The following is a 16,831-nucleotide window of genomic DNA, read 5'->3' as shown; positions in this document are numbered from 1 at the left end:
GATATGGCTAAAATGAGTAACGCATTAAAATTGGCCCCAATTTATTATATATAGTAGTATTTGCAAGCTGGCAGAGTAATATAACTGATTATTTTGATTCATTAAAATACAAATTCTGTCTCCAGCTGCATGGCACTGTAGTTGGGAAAGAGATGGCCATTAACTGTGAAACTGTTTTTCATGTCAAGAAGCAAGCATTGTCTCGCTGAATTAAACTCATGTTCACAACTATCAATGTCCAAAATTGTCCTCATATCCTCATCCTCAGTAGATGTTGCAATGAAAATGTTTGCTAGATGTCCAATTTACTTTGAATGTTCATGAATGTTAGGATAGATGAAACAGCAAATCCTGGCTTACTTAACAAGTTTCAGGTGCTGTTCAATTTCTTGGCTTTTCTAGAAAGGTGCTGGCTTCAGCAGTTTAGTTATATGCTCTGATTGAGATGTACTGAAATGATTCCTGTTGTGATTTTTTTTTTTCTGATTGAAAATATTTTGTAAGCCAGTCAGCTTCGTAATTTGATAAAGCTAAGTTTTCTTTTCGCCGTGCTGTACCTGGCATTTGTTTTGGCCTGTTGCTCTTATATCCCACATAGGGTAGATGATTAGAAGAGCACCAGATGCATTAAAACACCTTAAAGCTGTGGTTCGAGTTTCTACTCTTACTCCTGCCCACTCTTCTTGCTTTCAGATATTTTAAAGATTGTGCATGTTTGAGCTATGCTTCGTTTTTGATGTGCTAATGATTCCAGTGTTTCTAACAAAAAAATAATCTTTCTTGCAAGGGCTGAAGGAGAGGTTTTAACGCATACAGCAACTGTATGAATGTACTTCAAGCATTTGCTTTTTAAAATTAATTATTATTGTATTTCAGTTGTGTCTTGAGTTTTAATTTTTTAAATTAAGGATTACCTGCTTGGCTAATTAATTTTTCTGATGACTTTTGCTTGTGAGTGTAAATTCCATAACAGCAATTCCTTGTAACAGCCAAAGTCTTTTTCCACAATGAAGTCAAATAAACAAAAAGTTGACATTTCTAAATTAAAATACAGATGTTTGCATTAGTTTGTGGTAATGATTGGAAAACTACTTTAGGAAAGTATTTTTTCACACAAATCTTCACATGCTCCTTTCAGCTCCCTAGAATCTGAAGATTTGGCTGTTCATTTGTATCCAGGAGCAGTTACTATTCAAGGTGTTCTCAGGAGGAAGACTTTGTTGAAAGAAGGCAAAAAACCTACAGTAAGATTTTTTTTAAATTCCATTTTCTCACCTTCTTCCTTTGCCCAGTTATAAATACAATAAAATGGCCATTGTGCAACTAATTCAAGTGTCTGAGATCTCCTCTGCCTTGCTGATTAAGGTTTAGGGTCACTGCTAGAGATGTATTCTTCTGTTTGGTGGGTTTATTCAGTTTATAAGGCTATACCCATAATCTGGGGAGTAGAAGAGAAGTGTAACGCTACATAAAATTTCTTACAATTGCTGATAACTTTAAAAGGGAGGAGCATGTTTTATCTTCCTGAACGGTAGGAGGATCCTAACAATTTATCAATACATAATAACCCTCAGCATTTGAAGTGCAAATGCTTGATTACGAATTATAAATCAAAATACGTATTCATGACAATGAGGGTACCCTATGGCAGGATATAAAATGGAAAAGAAAAGGACAAATGTATTCTAACTCAATGAAGTGTTCTAGAAGGGTTGCAGAAAATACAGAGTAAGATGCAGAAAATTTTTCTCAGCTTAGTGAGGAAAGGCACATATTCTTTCTGCTTTCTAGATTTTTTTTTTTTAATGCATTCATAGGCCTACACAAATAACTAGAAACAGCAGCTTTGGACACATGGCTGATAGTTTGGCTGGACAGTTAGTGCTGTCGTATTCTTGCAGGATGATGCCTGCTATTTTACAGCTCAATATTATGACACATTTCACTTATCTGTTGCACTTTTGTGTTTTTCTCTTTTCTCTCTAGGTAGCATCTTGGACAAAATACTGGGTAGCACTGTGTGGAACCCAACTCTTTTACTACGCTGCGAAATCTCTGAAGGCTACAGAGAGAAAACATGTACGTAAAACAGGCATATTCCAGTTTCATCTGCCAAAATTAAAATGTGTTTTCCTGATGTAAACACTGAGAGTAGTAGAGAGGACTTGCATGATTTCTAGTCAGCACTATCCTGTCTTCCAGTCAGTCAGTCACCTCATATGGATATGCCCTAATGGAAATATCATGCGCATTTATATGCTACACCAAGAACATCTGCTTTGCATATGCCATGGGTGTCTCTGAATTTGTTGGTCTATAAGGAAGGGAACTATGTCATTGGGTCTGTCTGCTTTTCTAAGGTAGAAGTCATATCTTTTGATGATTTCTGAGTCTTGCAACAGTTTGCTACTTGAAATACAAACAAGCATTGATGTGGAAAGACTGAGAAGTCACTACATATGACATTAAACATGTACTGATTTCATATATGTGGTAAAATTAGACAACTCTCTTTTTCTGTTTAATCCTGTAATCTGTTAACTACAAAAGAGTACAAAACACTTCATATGTTAAGCAGAGAGCTAGCATATCATATGATGCTGGCTTTCCTTTATTTGCTGCAACTTTATTTGAAAGAAGCTGAAAATACTCTGCTTATGCGGGGAAGTAGTAAAAGGATTTTCTGTAGATGTTCCAGGGATGTTATGATGTGCATAGTTCCTGTTTTCACTGGTTAATTATAATGGAAGAGGATGCCACCAGAGATTCTGTTAAGAAACTGGGTAAAATTTGAGATACTTGGATCTTTTTCCAAGTTCATTCACTACTCGGAACCATTACTTATAGGTGCCTTGGCCAGTGTTTCAGTTTAATTTGACAGCTGTCACTGAAAAACATTTGCTTTGCATAAACCTTATGTAATTTTACAAACTGAGACGTGCTTCTAGAATCCTTGTAAGGGGACTATCTTATTTCTTTTTGGTACAAAATACTGTTTCTTATCCTAACATTTTTATGTTCAGAGGGTAGAGATTTGAAGCTTAAGATACCTGATTAGTAGACTCCTGGATATTTGAATTTTCTGTGTGGAAAGTTTGTGTGTAATGTTGTCTTAATCTACAAAAAAATTGAGTATTTTCCACTTTTATTGAAAGTAGTTCATTAGCAAACAGTATTCTAATACTTAAAGTAGTGTAATAACAGCTAATTACTTGTAGAAATATTTGCATAGTTTCTTTGCCCTCATCCATCTGCCGCACCCCTACTAGCTTTGATTGCTTAGGTGAAATCGAAACTGATCCTACTTAATTTGTCTTGCCAGTTAAGACTGTACTAGCCCAGACTAAAGGCCTGTTAGCCAAGCATCCTGTCTCCTGGTTGTCTTTAGAGAAGTGTAAGTGTTTGGATGCATTTGCCCCTGGCATCAGTGAAAACCTTATGGAAGGAGTCTGTCTCATTAAAAGTAAAGTTAGTTGAAAAGAGCAGACTTGTAAACTACTATGAGCAGAAATGCAAAGTATTAAAGCAACAGAAGAAGGAACTGAGAGAGAACTTGTGCTGGCATTATGTCACTAACAGTTGCTTGTTTTTTTTCTAGAAATATTGAGAAATGGAAAAGAATTTTTTGTAATGTCAGACTCTGTGCTCCTGTTACTGATGTGATGCCTTTAGGCTTTATGCCAAAATTGCATTTTGTGTTCTTTTAAGAATAGAATATGCATTTTTTTAAGTCTCTCTTGTCCAGTGTCTGTCAAAGTACTGAAAGATGGAAGACTTTACCATGGTGATGGTAAATGGTACTATTCAATCAGAAGCTTTTTCAGTATTGTGTATAAATATTTTAAAACAATCTAAATAACATAAGGGTTTAGAGAACTTGGAAAAATTGCATAGCTAGTAATTTTATTGTTTGGAAATTAAGTATATTGAATTTTTATGTGGTCCATTTGGTTATATGTTTCCTTCAGAATAACAATTTTAATCATTTAAATGGTCTTGCCCTTTCTTTAGGAAAATTAAATAAAGTAAAAAGGTAACAGATGTAACCATTCAAGTCTGGTATCTGATCCTCTTGAGTCTCTGTTACTGCAAAACCCTTTACTTTTGTCTTGAAATGCAGTCATATCCATTTTGAATGCTCTTTCAAAAATTATTTTCTGAACCTGTTGAATTGACTTTTAATATTCCCCAAATTACTGATGTGTTGTGGTACCTACAGCAACTAAACTATTAGTGAACAGAGACTAGTGCCTAAGAAGCTAAAATCTGTCTCGCATCCTTATGTTCTCGTGTTTATTTGTCCAAGGATGTGCCAGCGGACCGATAACAAAGTTTGCAGATGGAGGCTAGGAGACATTCAAGTCCATAATGCTGGCAGGATTACCCATCAGAAGCCTGCCAGCATTATGGCTTGCAAATACTGAGTGGAGTTTGAGCAACGCAATTCCCAGGAAAGGGAGATGGAGGAGTGGTAGTAAAAATCAATGAATGCTAGAGCAGATTTATTTTTTTAACAGTTGGCTCTGTGGAATTGGACTGAACTATGCAGCACAACCTTGGATTTGTCTGTACACAGCTGATGTCTTGCTTTTAGCTTGTTAGGGCAGCAAACATATCTTGTTCTGTTTGTGGATGCAAAGCTTGTTATGAAGCTCAGGTCTCTGATTTGGGTTCCCAGATGCAGTCATCATTAAAATAATGTAATACCTATTAGCTACAGCTTGGATTGTCTTCTATTTAAACAAATAGTTCACAGTGAATGCACACATACTTCCGCTCCAAAGGTCGTTATAGCACAGAGTATAGTCTTTATGCTGAAATTAAGGTGGGAGGTAACCTGCTAACTGCTGTGGGAGACTGAGGTTGCGGGATTAGGGGGAGAGGCTCCAGTTTAATAAACAGCCTAATAATAGGTGGTCAGTAACTTTGTTAAGCTAATCTACCTGTGTTGTACTTTCAGCCTAGCCATTGATGGCTTAGAATTCCATCCATTTTATTACAGGGTTATTGTACAAAGCCTCGGGTTTTGTTCTGGAGTCTGTAAAGATGATTTGTCAAGTGTCATGCTTCAATTCACATTTGGTTGCATTTTCAGAAAGAAAGTTAATGAAGAGAGAATAAACTGTAAATGGTCAACCATCTGTAGATAGCTAGTGCATGAGTATATGTTCACTGGCTAAATACTGTCCAGTGATATTCCTAAGAGGTCCATTCTGCAAAATAAAGACATTTGAGGCTAGATCTAGGTTTTGGTTTGTTACTGTCCAGATTAATTGGATAAAAAGGATGATGCTGTCTACTTTGAAGCAGGTTTCATTTTCAAAGATTGATACATTTGAGACTTAAGTAAAATATTCCAAGCGTCTTCTGTAGACATGTAAACATCTGTCTTTTCAGGTTCCTTTCTCAAGGCCTCTGTGACATGGAAAGGAGCACTGGCAATGAAAAAGTCAGTCTGCTGTATAAAGTTTCCTGGCTAGAGCTCTCATGGTAAATGTGTCTTGATTACAGGCATGCTTTTGACCATTCTGCTGCTGCTATTGCTTCAGGCAGCTGAGACTGAGGACTTGGAATGCACTAACACTGAAAGCTCTTCCAGGCTTATAACAGCCAACCTCTTTGGAAAATTAGCTCATAAAAATCCCAGTGTAATCCAGCAAAAAGGGCAAGAAATCCCCTTCCTTTTAGACATGGGCAAGCCAGCTGCTCTTCTCATGCCTATGGTCAAAGACAAAGGAGTGCATCCAGTATAGTGTATATTCTAGATCTGAATCTAGTCCAAAGGAAGAGGATGCTCGTAGATACCTGGATGTGACAATTTCCTTGTGCTGCATCTACTGAGAAAGACTACTAAATATAATGAGCTTTGTGTTTTAAATAGTGAACAGGTTTCAGTTATTACTAGAGTAATGGAAAATTGTCTATAACAAGCATGTGAATGTCAGAGCCCAGGGATGTGCTACAGGAGAATCTGAGAGGAATGTGTGTTGAATGCTTAAGGTTTTATCTCACATGCTGAAATGGTACCCACAAACAAGCTTCTGTGTTAGAACTATAGCACTTGCATGCCTTTAGAAAAGGACAATAGTAAAAATAGTCAACTTAAAATTAGTCTTAAAGGAAGCATGTGCCCTGAAAAATATGAGTACACCCATAAAAAACTGTTCATAGTGATTGGGCTGGAAAAATCTTGCCAATCTCTGTGACAACATAGCATGCATGAGAGATTTTTCCATGTTTGCAGGTACTTGGAAAAGCAACAGACACTTTTTGAGCCTTCATGCTCGAACATGAACCCTCGTTCATTCCAAGCCTTCCATTGCATGTTATATTCAGAATTAGACCCATTTATTGGCAGTAGAAAACTTGGTAGGTGTTGCTCAGGCACTTTCACTGAAATACCCTGATAAAGAATGCTCTTCTTCCGAATGATTTGAATATTAGAAAGCTGTAAAATCTCAACAGGAGATGATGAGGAGGAGATTTGTAGGTGCCAAAAGGTTGGAGTGAAAAGTCTGTTCACAGACTAATTCAGAGTTTTTGATTCAAAGATTTATGTATAAATGCCTTTGCGCTCAGAACAACAACAACAACAAAATGTAGTTATGTGAAGCCTAGCACCAGAGCTGTGTAGTTTTCTATGTGTTTAATAAAAGTGTCATTCCAGTGGCCTGTATAAAAAAAAAAAAGGAAAGAGGAACCAGGAACATTAAATTACAATGAAGCTTTCATTCCCTTCATGTTAACAAAGCAGACTTGCTGTTAGCAAGGCTCTATGCATCAATGGAGAATGAACTGCTCTGGGGGGGCTATGTAAACATGGAACACAAATCCAGCCGTGCACAGGGATGGAAAACTGACATGTGTTTCAAGTGATGACGGATTGATGCTGGCAGGAAACACTTTCCTTGTGTGGAGCTTTTTACTTTATGGAGAAGTACCATGATTAACTAATTGTTTTGAATAAAATGAAAAAAGAAGTGAGCTCTAGCAGTGTTGATTGCATGGTAATTTCACGTATTGTATACCTACTGTTATGATATATAACTAAGATAGGAAAGTGCAAATGTGCTATTTTCATGAAACTCTAGAAATGAGTGCAGTTCAAGAGGTATATTGTATCTGTAACCTATTAAAACCACTTTGTGACTCAAATTTCTACCTCTGTGAAACTGACCTATTAATGCTTTGTAGGACTACTTAGAAGTTTGCATTTTGCAGGTCCCTTTTAAGTGTAAGTTGTGTCATCTTATTTTTCGAGGCAATGTCTTAAGTGGGTCCATAGCAAGTCCTGAATATATACTTTTTTTTTTAAGAACTCATGAGCTGTATCCTTATTTTATTCCCTTTCTCTGTCTTTATTCCTTATTTCTGATAAAATTCCTTAACGTTTTTCATTACTGACTTGAATCTTCAAAGAAATTTTAGTTTCTATTTGGAAAGAAGTTATGTTATCCAGCCCTCACTGTAATGCAATGTTGTCTGATAGAGCTTTATAATTTACTTCCTCCTCTTATGAGGTGTCACCAAATCTGTCCACCTCCCAAAGGCAGTAGAGTTGCTCAACTTTAATATATGTGGTTTTACGGGTTTTATGAGGAATGGTCTTTTCCCGCAATTTTATCCATAGTAATATCAAAAAAAGGGCATCCATTTTGAAGTTTGGCAGGCAGGTCTTTCCTAAGAACAGTCATCATCACTTTTATGCTTAAGCTATCTGTACAAGCATCCCTTCAAAGTTTCCAAGCTTTTATATTTCCACTGACGTTACACAAATGTCAGCTGAACATGGCTGGTAGAAACTTGTGATGGAATGGTTCCTGCAATTGTAACTATGGCAACATAAAGAGGGCAGTACACAGATTATGCATTCAAAAGTTCGTAAGATACAGAGAGACTGGACTCCTAATTTATTTTGAACTTGGTTAAAATACTTTTTGTTTCAAATATTGGTCTAACATTTGTTCATTTAAAGTTCTAATGTATTTTAAACTGAGGTTTGAAATGCAGCCTGTTGCATAAGTCCCAGACAGATAAACTTATCTGGACATTCAAGGTCTCTAGTTAACCTATGGCATAGATTAGAATAACTGACATTAGACTTGCACTGGAATTTTATTTATAAAGTAATTATATTCCCATATAGAGAATATTCTTATAAACTCTTACTCTGCTTGTGATACACTCAAACTTATTAGCAGTAATGCTTCCTTTTGCTGAACCAGAGTTCTAGACTTGTAATGGTAAAGCAATATTTCTAAAACGAAACAGAAGACATTTGATGCTTAATGTTGTAAATCTGCTATGTGGCATTAGTATGAAGAATAAAAGTATTCTAGAACTATAAATTCATTTTAATGACTTCAAAGGTCCCCGAGATTGTTTTAGCTTTATCGTTTCTAATAATGTAATTAAAGAGAGGTCAAAATTACTGTGCTAATAAAGAGGTTAGAATAGGGATTTCACAAGACAGGACGAAGACACATCTGATGAGGACCAGCATATAGCAGAGTTGGACCTTCTGGGCAGAGAAGTGAGGGAAAGCACTGCAGAGGGTGAGTGCTAGGATTGATGAAGAAAGTCTGTGTTGGACCCGTGAATGTGGGAAAAGGAGATCTGGCAACTAAACACTTGAGAGAAACTGAATGAATTAGGTATTGGGGAGTGAATGGGACTGCCTGAGCAAGTAATGAGAGGTGAATTGTGAGGGTTTACTAATAGATAAGCAAGGAGACCAGGGAGAAGGATGCTTGTGGTTTGGAAATGAGTTGGATTTAATGGGTGAGTAGCCTGGAGCTGTGAGGAGAAGCCTGGGAAGTAGAAAATAATACTGACCAGGTGAATGAAAAGGAGAGTGGAACCAAGGAGCTGTCAGGAGAGGGGCTAGTGTAGCAGAGACAAGTATTGTGCTTAGAAGAGGCCTGAGTTATATGTCAATGTGTGAGCAGCGCCCTGAACAGGAAAACCCCATCATTTTGAACATCTTGTTGATAAATGAGCACGTTATGTTCTCCGCTCTGGTTTATTGAATCTACACCCTCGTTTGATCCATTTCATTCATCAGGTCATAATATTTAATTACACAGTTGTGTTATCTTGTCCACAGGACTCATGTAATTACAGACTCTTATAATAATTAATGCATGTTAACTTTGAATAATTATGGCACAGACAAGTTTAATTCTTCTGTTTGTTAACAGTGGAGGGATTAGCTTTGCATTTGTTAATGCACTTTTTTGAACTATAGTATACGTACACATGCAATAATGTGAGGAATGCTATTGTATTCATACAGTGAAGTTTAGATGTCTGTTGACATGTTTTGAGGGATTGTGATATTCCTTTTAATTTGTTTTGAATATCATTCATTGTGGGAAGTTCTGCTTTCACTAATTCCATATAAAATTCATAAACTTTCTTAATTTTATGAAGTGCTATGCTTCCTTTGAAGTTATTCTGGGTCTTCAACAGTGTCACTGAGAAGAACTGCCCTTTTGAATACTTGGTCCGTGCAGTGCAGTCAGTCTGGCTGAAGCTTCTTGTTTCGCTTTAGTTTACGTCTCTGCTTGTATTTTCAGTTCAAATCCACACCAAGTAAGAATGTGTCAGTGGTGGGCTGGATGGTGATGATGGCAGATGACCCTGAGCATCCAGATCTCTTCTTATTGACTGATTCTGAGAAGGGTAAGCAATGCTAGCAGCAAGAGTGCTGTGATTCCCAGAGTAATATTTGCTTTGCTGAGGTATTCATAAGCAACTAAATGAAATTGGAAGGATGTTACCTTTCATTTATTCAACTGCTCTCCAACATGTCATGTTTGCCTTTAGAATGCTATGGGAACAATTGTCCGTGGAGAATCCTTAGTTTTCATTAAGTTCTAAGAACTCTCCAAACCCTTAACAACTCAGTTGTGATTTTTATTGGAAGTATTCATCTGCATTCTTTTAAACTATATTTAGACCACTCAGAGGCATTTTCACCTATGTGAAAATGTAAGTAACAATTAAAAAAAAATGTCAATATTCAGCTAACACTAGGTGCTTGACCAGTCCTCTCTCCTCTCCAAATGAAAAACAAAACCCAAACCAAACCACCTGTTCAAATGTAGTGCCATTACCAGGAAAAAAAAAACCTAAGAGCTCTTGACTGTTTTGCAGAGAAGCCTTGATTTCCATTACTCCAACGTAGCGCCCTGGTTTCAGTTTAAACTGTGAAGAAATTGTTACTTTTCCATAGCACTTCAAACTATGCAGAAGGAGCATCATTAGAAGTTCTGATAAAGGAGATTAACATTATTTATTGCTTTGTCTACCTCAAGTCTTAGTACATTTTATTTCCAAGGATCTATTCTAGCACCACTGATAGTGGTGTAAATTATGAATACTTGTCAGCTTAAACTCAGCAACAGCAACCTGAAATGTTTTTGTAATACTTGGCCTTTCTGAACCCAAGCAAGTGCTGTATAGCACCAGACACTGAAAATACAAGTCTGAAATGTATCAATATGTTTAGGAACAATTTTCAAATATTGTCAAATGTAGCTTTCTAGAGTGTATTTCAGTGCTATCTTGCACTTCATTAAAAAATTATGAAATTATATTGTAAAAAATTATGAAATTATATTGTAAACAAATTGCAATAATGGCCATGAAGAAAAACATTTCTGTTGTATGGTTCTGAGAAATGTTTTGTTCTTTCCTAATTGACACTGGTGTTAGTTGAAATCTAGAATGTTGGAAAGGAAGACAGGCAAGCTGAAACTTCTCTTGCGCTAGGTCAAACAATTAAGTTGCACCTATGCCAGACAAAGTATAAAGTTATATGAACCTTCTGCTATTAAATCTTTTCATAATGTTTTAATTGAGTTATTTGAAAATGGGTAGGATTTAAGTATATAGTATTGTTTGTGTTTCTTTATCAGTCTTTTCCCTACCTTTTTCGCTTAGGAAATTCATATAAATTTCAAGCTGGAAACAGAATGAATGCAATGCTCTGGTTTAAACACCTGAGTGCTGCCTGCCAAAGCAACAGACAACAGGTGAGAGCAAGATGTTGAAAAGGAATATGAGCTGTTAAGAGCTCAGAACTGATAGATCTTCAAGATGACTGAGCTGTAACTGATCGCTTTGTATGAAGAGCAATCTACTCTGAGCAGCCTGTACATCGATTTCACATGCTTATTGATTTGCCTTAGCTTTCCCATTTGTCCCTTTGCAAACAAGTCCTCAGAGCTTCTGTGGTAATGAAGGAAGATTTGGGGCTATCTTGAGGCTAATTTAAAGCAATTGGGGAAATGGAGGAATGCTCTAAAATACCTGTCTGAGTGACAGTATTTTTGTCATTGCCCATCTTAAAAAGGCTATTTTACAGTTATATAAAAAGCTCTAAACCATAGCATTCAATATCAATTCCAGATAACTCTCCCATAGTGCCATTTTGTCAGGTCTTGGGCATGCATGTTTTCTGTTGTTTGCACATATTTCTAAAATGTATTAAAAAATAGTTTTGTCCTGGGTACATTTGGCAGACTTTGAAAGCAAAAGTAGAATTTTCCACAAATCAAAAAGGAAGATAAGACTCCAACCCCTATTAAATTCTGTTCCCATATAAATTCTTACCGACCTTTTTAATCAGCAAAATCCTTTTTAAGTTACCACTTTGTCTTCCTGAAATCTCCCTTTTCTTTTGCGCATTTGTTTATGGAATTTCCAGAGCAAAAGTACTACTGAATTTCAAGGGGAAACAAAAGGACCCTTCCAGATCCTTCTGTGCTTTCTTGTTCAGTTCTGCTTCTGAGAGAAATCCAAGGAGTAAAGAGGGTTGCAGACGCTCCCTTGAAAGCATTTGAGGCAGTGCAAAGGAGAGGAAATTGTGTTCCTAGCTGCACAATGTGGGAATAGTAGTGGCAAAGAGTTTGCAAGAAAGTGGCGACTTCCAGGCAAGCCTGAAAACTGCCCTCTGAGGACAGCTTTTATGCAATAAGGCTTAACAATACTATTTAATGCAAACTTGTTTAAAGCATTCAGCCCCTAGCTTGTGCAAAAGCAGCAGGCTTAAGGATCTTGGTGGGGCCTCCTGTGGAAAATATGACAGCAAAGTGAAGATAAGTGTAGGAGATTTTAAAAGAGAAAAAGGAGGGGAGGATTAATGAAAAAAGACATACACTAAAAGGCCAAAACCCCTGCTACCATAATTTGTTGCATATTTTCTGTTTTCTGGCATGTTGTGTAGTTGTACTGTATGGGTTCTTGCTTATAGTTGCTCCCATAGAAGAAGCAGTGCTTCACACAAACATTAAGTCACAAAGGTTGGTTCACCAAATGAGGGAAAAAAAAAAAAAAACCAATCAAGAGAAAAATTTCACAGGATTATCTGACTCCTGAGCAGTGCTTTTCCTAGAGAAATGCCTTATGATACTGTTTAAAATGGAAGATCTTGTTGGTTGTTAACAGTATGACTGCCTAAGAAAGATCAGATGTTTAAAAGTGCTTTTGATAGAGTATAGACACCTACCCAGTTGAATAATATTGGGATCTATTTTAAGAGATATCATTTTTAATTTTAATGGTGGAACTTGAGCCCAGTTGATCGTTCTTGCTTCTACAGGTAAATGGTAAATGCAAAGCAAGAAATGCTTGCTTGAAATCTGACCAAACTGGTTATTTATTGACAGTCATCAGGAATGCGGTGGCTCTTTAATAACCTGAGTAAACAAGAGATGTTGCTGTCAGGCAAATTCCTGATGGGGAGAAAATGGGGATATAAACTAATGTAATGCAAACTAGCTTTAATCTTCATGAAAGGGAGTGATGTCTGCAGCAGGCATTCAGGTTTCCTATGGGAAAAACCCAGGCAAGTGTTTATGCCTCATTTTTTTAAATTAGTCTTAAAAATACTAGAGTGCCTACATCAATCACTGACCTGTGTGCCAAGAATTCTCTAGCTGGGACTCAAGTGAGAAGGTTCTGCTTGTGTAGTTTGGTGCTGAGATTTATCATGTTAAGGTTGTTTTGCTGACAACTTAAATCTTAAATGTCATCAAAATTAATAAGATCTACGGCCATATAATAAAATTATAAACCATGCAGCAGTTTAATATTTTGGTTATACCTGCGTTTTCTACAGCTCTAAGTATATTTGTGCTGCTGAATGATAGTTGCATTCCTCCTCCTCTTTTTTTTATGAGACAGAACAAGTGTTAAAGATGTGCATTTAAACAGGTGGCTAGTCTGTGAAACAGTGGAATGTAAGTAGCTACTACCAAAAGTAAAATCTGCTATCGTTTATATTTTTGTTTTCAGGTTCCTGCCAACTTGATGACCTTTGAATAATAGGCTAGTTCAAAACAAAAAAAAGAACAATTTGAACCAGCTCATAATTGAGAATGAGGTCCTGATGAAAAATGTGCCAGCTGTATTCTGTGCCAGAACGGAGCCTGTCAACTCAATCTCTGAACTCTGGAGCCCTGAACAAAACCACTAATGGTTGGGGAGTAGAGTCCCCCAAATTAAAAATGGAGTTGCAACATGAATTGCCATGGACCATGCTTCATTATATTCTCTGAACTGACCTGTGGAAACCACTGCCTTAAAGAGTGAAAGGAAAAACAACATGAAACACCAAATAGTGTGTGTGAAACTTCTGGCGGTGCTGTGCTTGAGTTAAATAGATTGTAGCTAGTTTGAGTTTCTTTTAACTTTATACTAATTTTGAAAATAACTCACCTTTTTAGGCATTCTTAAGGAAACAAGTAAACTGGTATTTAAGAGTTGTATCAAAAGCTATGTATGAACCAGGTAAAAGAGTTACTACACGTTCTAGAGATGTTTAGACTGTACCAGGAGTTCCCGATGGGAGCTTGTCCCAGGCACACTTAGCCTGGAGCAATGTTACTTCTCTCAGACCTACAAGTGTAAGAAATGTAACAACTGCAAGTTTAAAATAGCAGTAAGCTTGCAAACCTTAGTACTGTATGGGAGCCATATTCCCTACGAACAGCACAAAGGCTGAGCACTTACATACCAAAAATTTTTTTGGTACGTTGTTACCTAACTCCTGGTTAAAAACGTAGTTCGCGTGTTTTGGATGGCTGGGGTGTGTGTGTGGCAGAGACAAAAATGAAAGCACTGTTGGGTCAGAACTGAGTGTTTTCTTCCCATTTGTTTCTACACCTGTCACTCCTACATACAAAGGTTGAATGACAAAAAGAAACCAACACCTGGGTTTAGCTCACTGAGACATTTTACTTCTCTGGGTATCTGTTAATTATCAGTTAGGGACCACTGTTAATGTATGGTGTTTCATAATATCACTTAAGATCTACGTTTTAAAAAGATGGAGGCACAATTTCAAGCTTTCATGTTCTCATTTGGCAATAATTGATTTCAGTATCTGTCATGGTCAAAATAGTTGGCATTGTGTGGTATTGATAACATGGCCTAAAGCAGACCTTACATACAGAAGCTCTTTTGATCTTCAGGCAAATAATTTATTAGAAGGTAGGAGAGAAAAGGTGTGGGACTATCAAAATTCCATCCGTGACAGGAATAATTCTTGGTCACTGCAATTCCTCACAGAGAAAAACATTATGGTTGTAAAAAGGGAGCCATGCTTTATATGTGTTTTATGCTTAAGACTTTGATTCTTGCTTTATTTGGGTTTCCTTGACATCACCTAGATATAGTTTCCTGGATGATTAGTCTTTCTTTAATCTTCAAAAATACGATCTTTGTAAAGCAAGGAAACATTGTCCAAAATATGACTCCGATATCAGAACTTTGAAGTCTGTGAAAAAGTAGTAACTGTTCCATTGACATTGTGGTTTAGTGGCCGTAAATACGCTTGCAGATTCCACCATGAATACTCCTTTTTAAAAAGAAACTACCTACCTACCAGTCTGTGGCAGAGTTCTCTGGCTATCTAATAAAGGTTTCTACTAGTAGTTATTATTTTGAAAATGTACAGTTTGTTTATTGCATCTGAGTAGAAGCCTATAAATTCACTTTTGGGTTTTTTTCCAGAGTCAGTCTCTTAAGGGAAATTATTAATTTCTGATTTGGGGGTGGGGGAGGGGGGTGGGGGGGTAAAAAAGAAGGATAATCCAGTTTCACAGTAAAAAGGCAAACCAAAACTCAAAAACCCCAACCACTTGGTGAAGTAGAGTAAAGGGTAATAGGCTGATTTATGTTTCCAAGAATTGTTCTTGTGAATTGGCTCTTGGTAGAAAGAAAACAGTAGAAGGATGCTTCTGTCAGAATTACACCACAAGCAGTGTGGGAATTTGTGTCCCTTTGCAATTTTTTTTTGTTATTTTGATGGGGAATGAATAGTCTGTTCTGATCCTGACGTCATGTATTTTGGGAAGGGGTTGCTTGTGCTGAATCCCTCTGCAATTCACACATCTCCCAAGTTTACCCATGTTGGGTATATAGTAAAGACAACATCTTCATAGCCAGCAGTGTTACTGTAGTAGACTTTGCACAGCTTTAGTTTTGTTCTTTTCATTTTAAAAATTACTTAATGTGTGTTTCTTCTCAACAACTAAGTGTTTTTTAACAATGTGTGTACTTTTTTAAGCATTGTGGATAATAGCCTGTGGATTTCAAATTTTTAAATAAGCTATTATAGGTTCATTGCAGCATAACTATATCTGTTCCTCTGTTAGTGAAAGGAAACATGCAACTGGGAGCCACAGCCTGACATCACACAGCTTTGCTAAAGACAGAGCCAGGTCAGGAGGTGTCATTTATTATTGGGGTGTTTTGTATTTTTCCAGCTGTTTTGAGTTAGGTTTTTATGGTAGGAAGATGGTGGGGAAAACAGTTCACAAATCATCATTTAGTGAATTGTTGCTGTTACCAACTTTCATTGCTCTTAGGCCTCCTACTTTTCCTTGTTTTTCTACCCTCAGATATGCTGTTTTTCATGGGAGAGATTGAATATTGTGGGAGGAGTTTCTTAAAACGTATAGCCAGAATAACTGGAGTGATTAATGACAACACGGAAGCATTATTGGCAGTTGTTACAATGAGTAGTTCGGTACTTTCCTATTGTTTATATCCTATTTAGCCATGTAGTCCTACAGGGCAACACAGAAATACTGAAATGTTACATATTTTGAGATAAATGGTGCTCAGAAAGAGGTGGTGGTTTTGTTCCCTCAGGGAAAGCTGCCTCAGCTAAGCTTTAGAAAGACTGAGACAAGTCAAATACACTGTAAAAACATAGTAATGCTCTTTTTAAAAAAAAAAGGTGTTAAAAAAATGAGTAATTAAAACCAGTGCTGAGAAAACAAGGACAGCAATGAGCTTATGGTATTCAGGCAAGACTGTTAACCAGACAATTTCAGATAGTTGGCAGTTTCTCTTTGATTTTTATTTTTAATGTATTGCTCTAATTCTTTATCTTGTTAATAACTGCTGAAATACTTCAGCTAATGTTTGTCACTTTATTTCTTAATGTTTTTATTTTGAAACTAAAGATGCCCCTTACAGCTCCCTGTCTTGGAGGTGTACGAGCAAAAAGTATTCAGAGTAGATCTTCATAGCAAGACTTCACATGTAAATGTTAATCACCTGCTGACTGCTAACCACTTTGTTAGCTAAACTAACAGTCTTGGGAAAGATTGAACAGGGAATATCTGGTTTATGAAATTGGTGCAGTGCATTAGAAATACATAACAGTGCACTGGTGGTTGAATACTTACTGCTAACTTCTATCTTTCTAACTTAATCCGTACTACTTTTGGCTCGGTTTTTCAAACCTGGCATCTATTCCAGTGCTCTTAGAAAGCAAATAAGGAGATTTATTTTTGAAAAATTCTGATAATTT

The 16,831-nt window shown here is 36.8% G+C and overlaps 1 protein-coding gene across 12 annotated transcripts in view; it reads left to right on the top strand.

Moving 5' to 3' along the window:
- The window catches only part of RALGPS2 (Ral GEF with PH domain and SH3 binding motif 2), a 126,854-nt gene extending 111,784 nt beyond the window's left edge, over positions 1-15,070 (top strand). For 9 of the 12 annotated variants that reach the window (XM_072867390.1, XM_072867397.1, XM_072867392.1 and 6 more), the window contains exons 16-20: positions 1,139-1,244; positions 1,987-2,079; positions 9,579-9,684; positions 10,948-11,039; positions 13,303-15,069. In XM_072867390.1, coding sequence (XP_072723491.1) covers positions 1,139-1,244; positions 1,987-2,079; positions 9,579-9,684; positions 10,948-11,039; positions 13,303-13,332 — 427 coding nt within the window. In that variant the 3' untranslated portion in view covers positions 13,333-15,069. Of the gene's footprint in view, positions 1-1,138; positions 1,245-1,986; positions 2,080-9,578; positions 9,685-10,947; positions 11,040-13,302 lie in introns of all 12 variants that reach the window. The other 3 variants (XM_072867401.1, XM_072867402.1, XM_072867400.1) reach the window with 1 other exon arrangement.
- Positions 15,071-16,831: the final 1,761 nt, after the last annotated feature.

The sequence above is a fragment of the Ciconia boyciana genome, chromosome 7 (genome assembly GCF_034638445.1).
Source record: "Ciconia boyciana chromosome 7, ASM3463844v1, whole genome shotgun sequence".
NCBI lineage: Eukaryota > Metazoa > Chordata > Aves > Ciconiiformes > Ciconiidae > Ciconia > Ciconia boyciana.
Note: the sequence above shows the minus strand (reverse complement) of the source record. Positions and strands in the feature narration are given on the sequence as shown.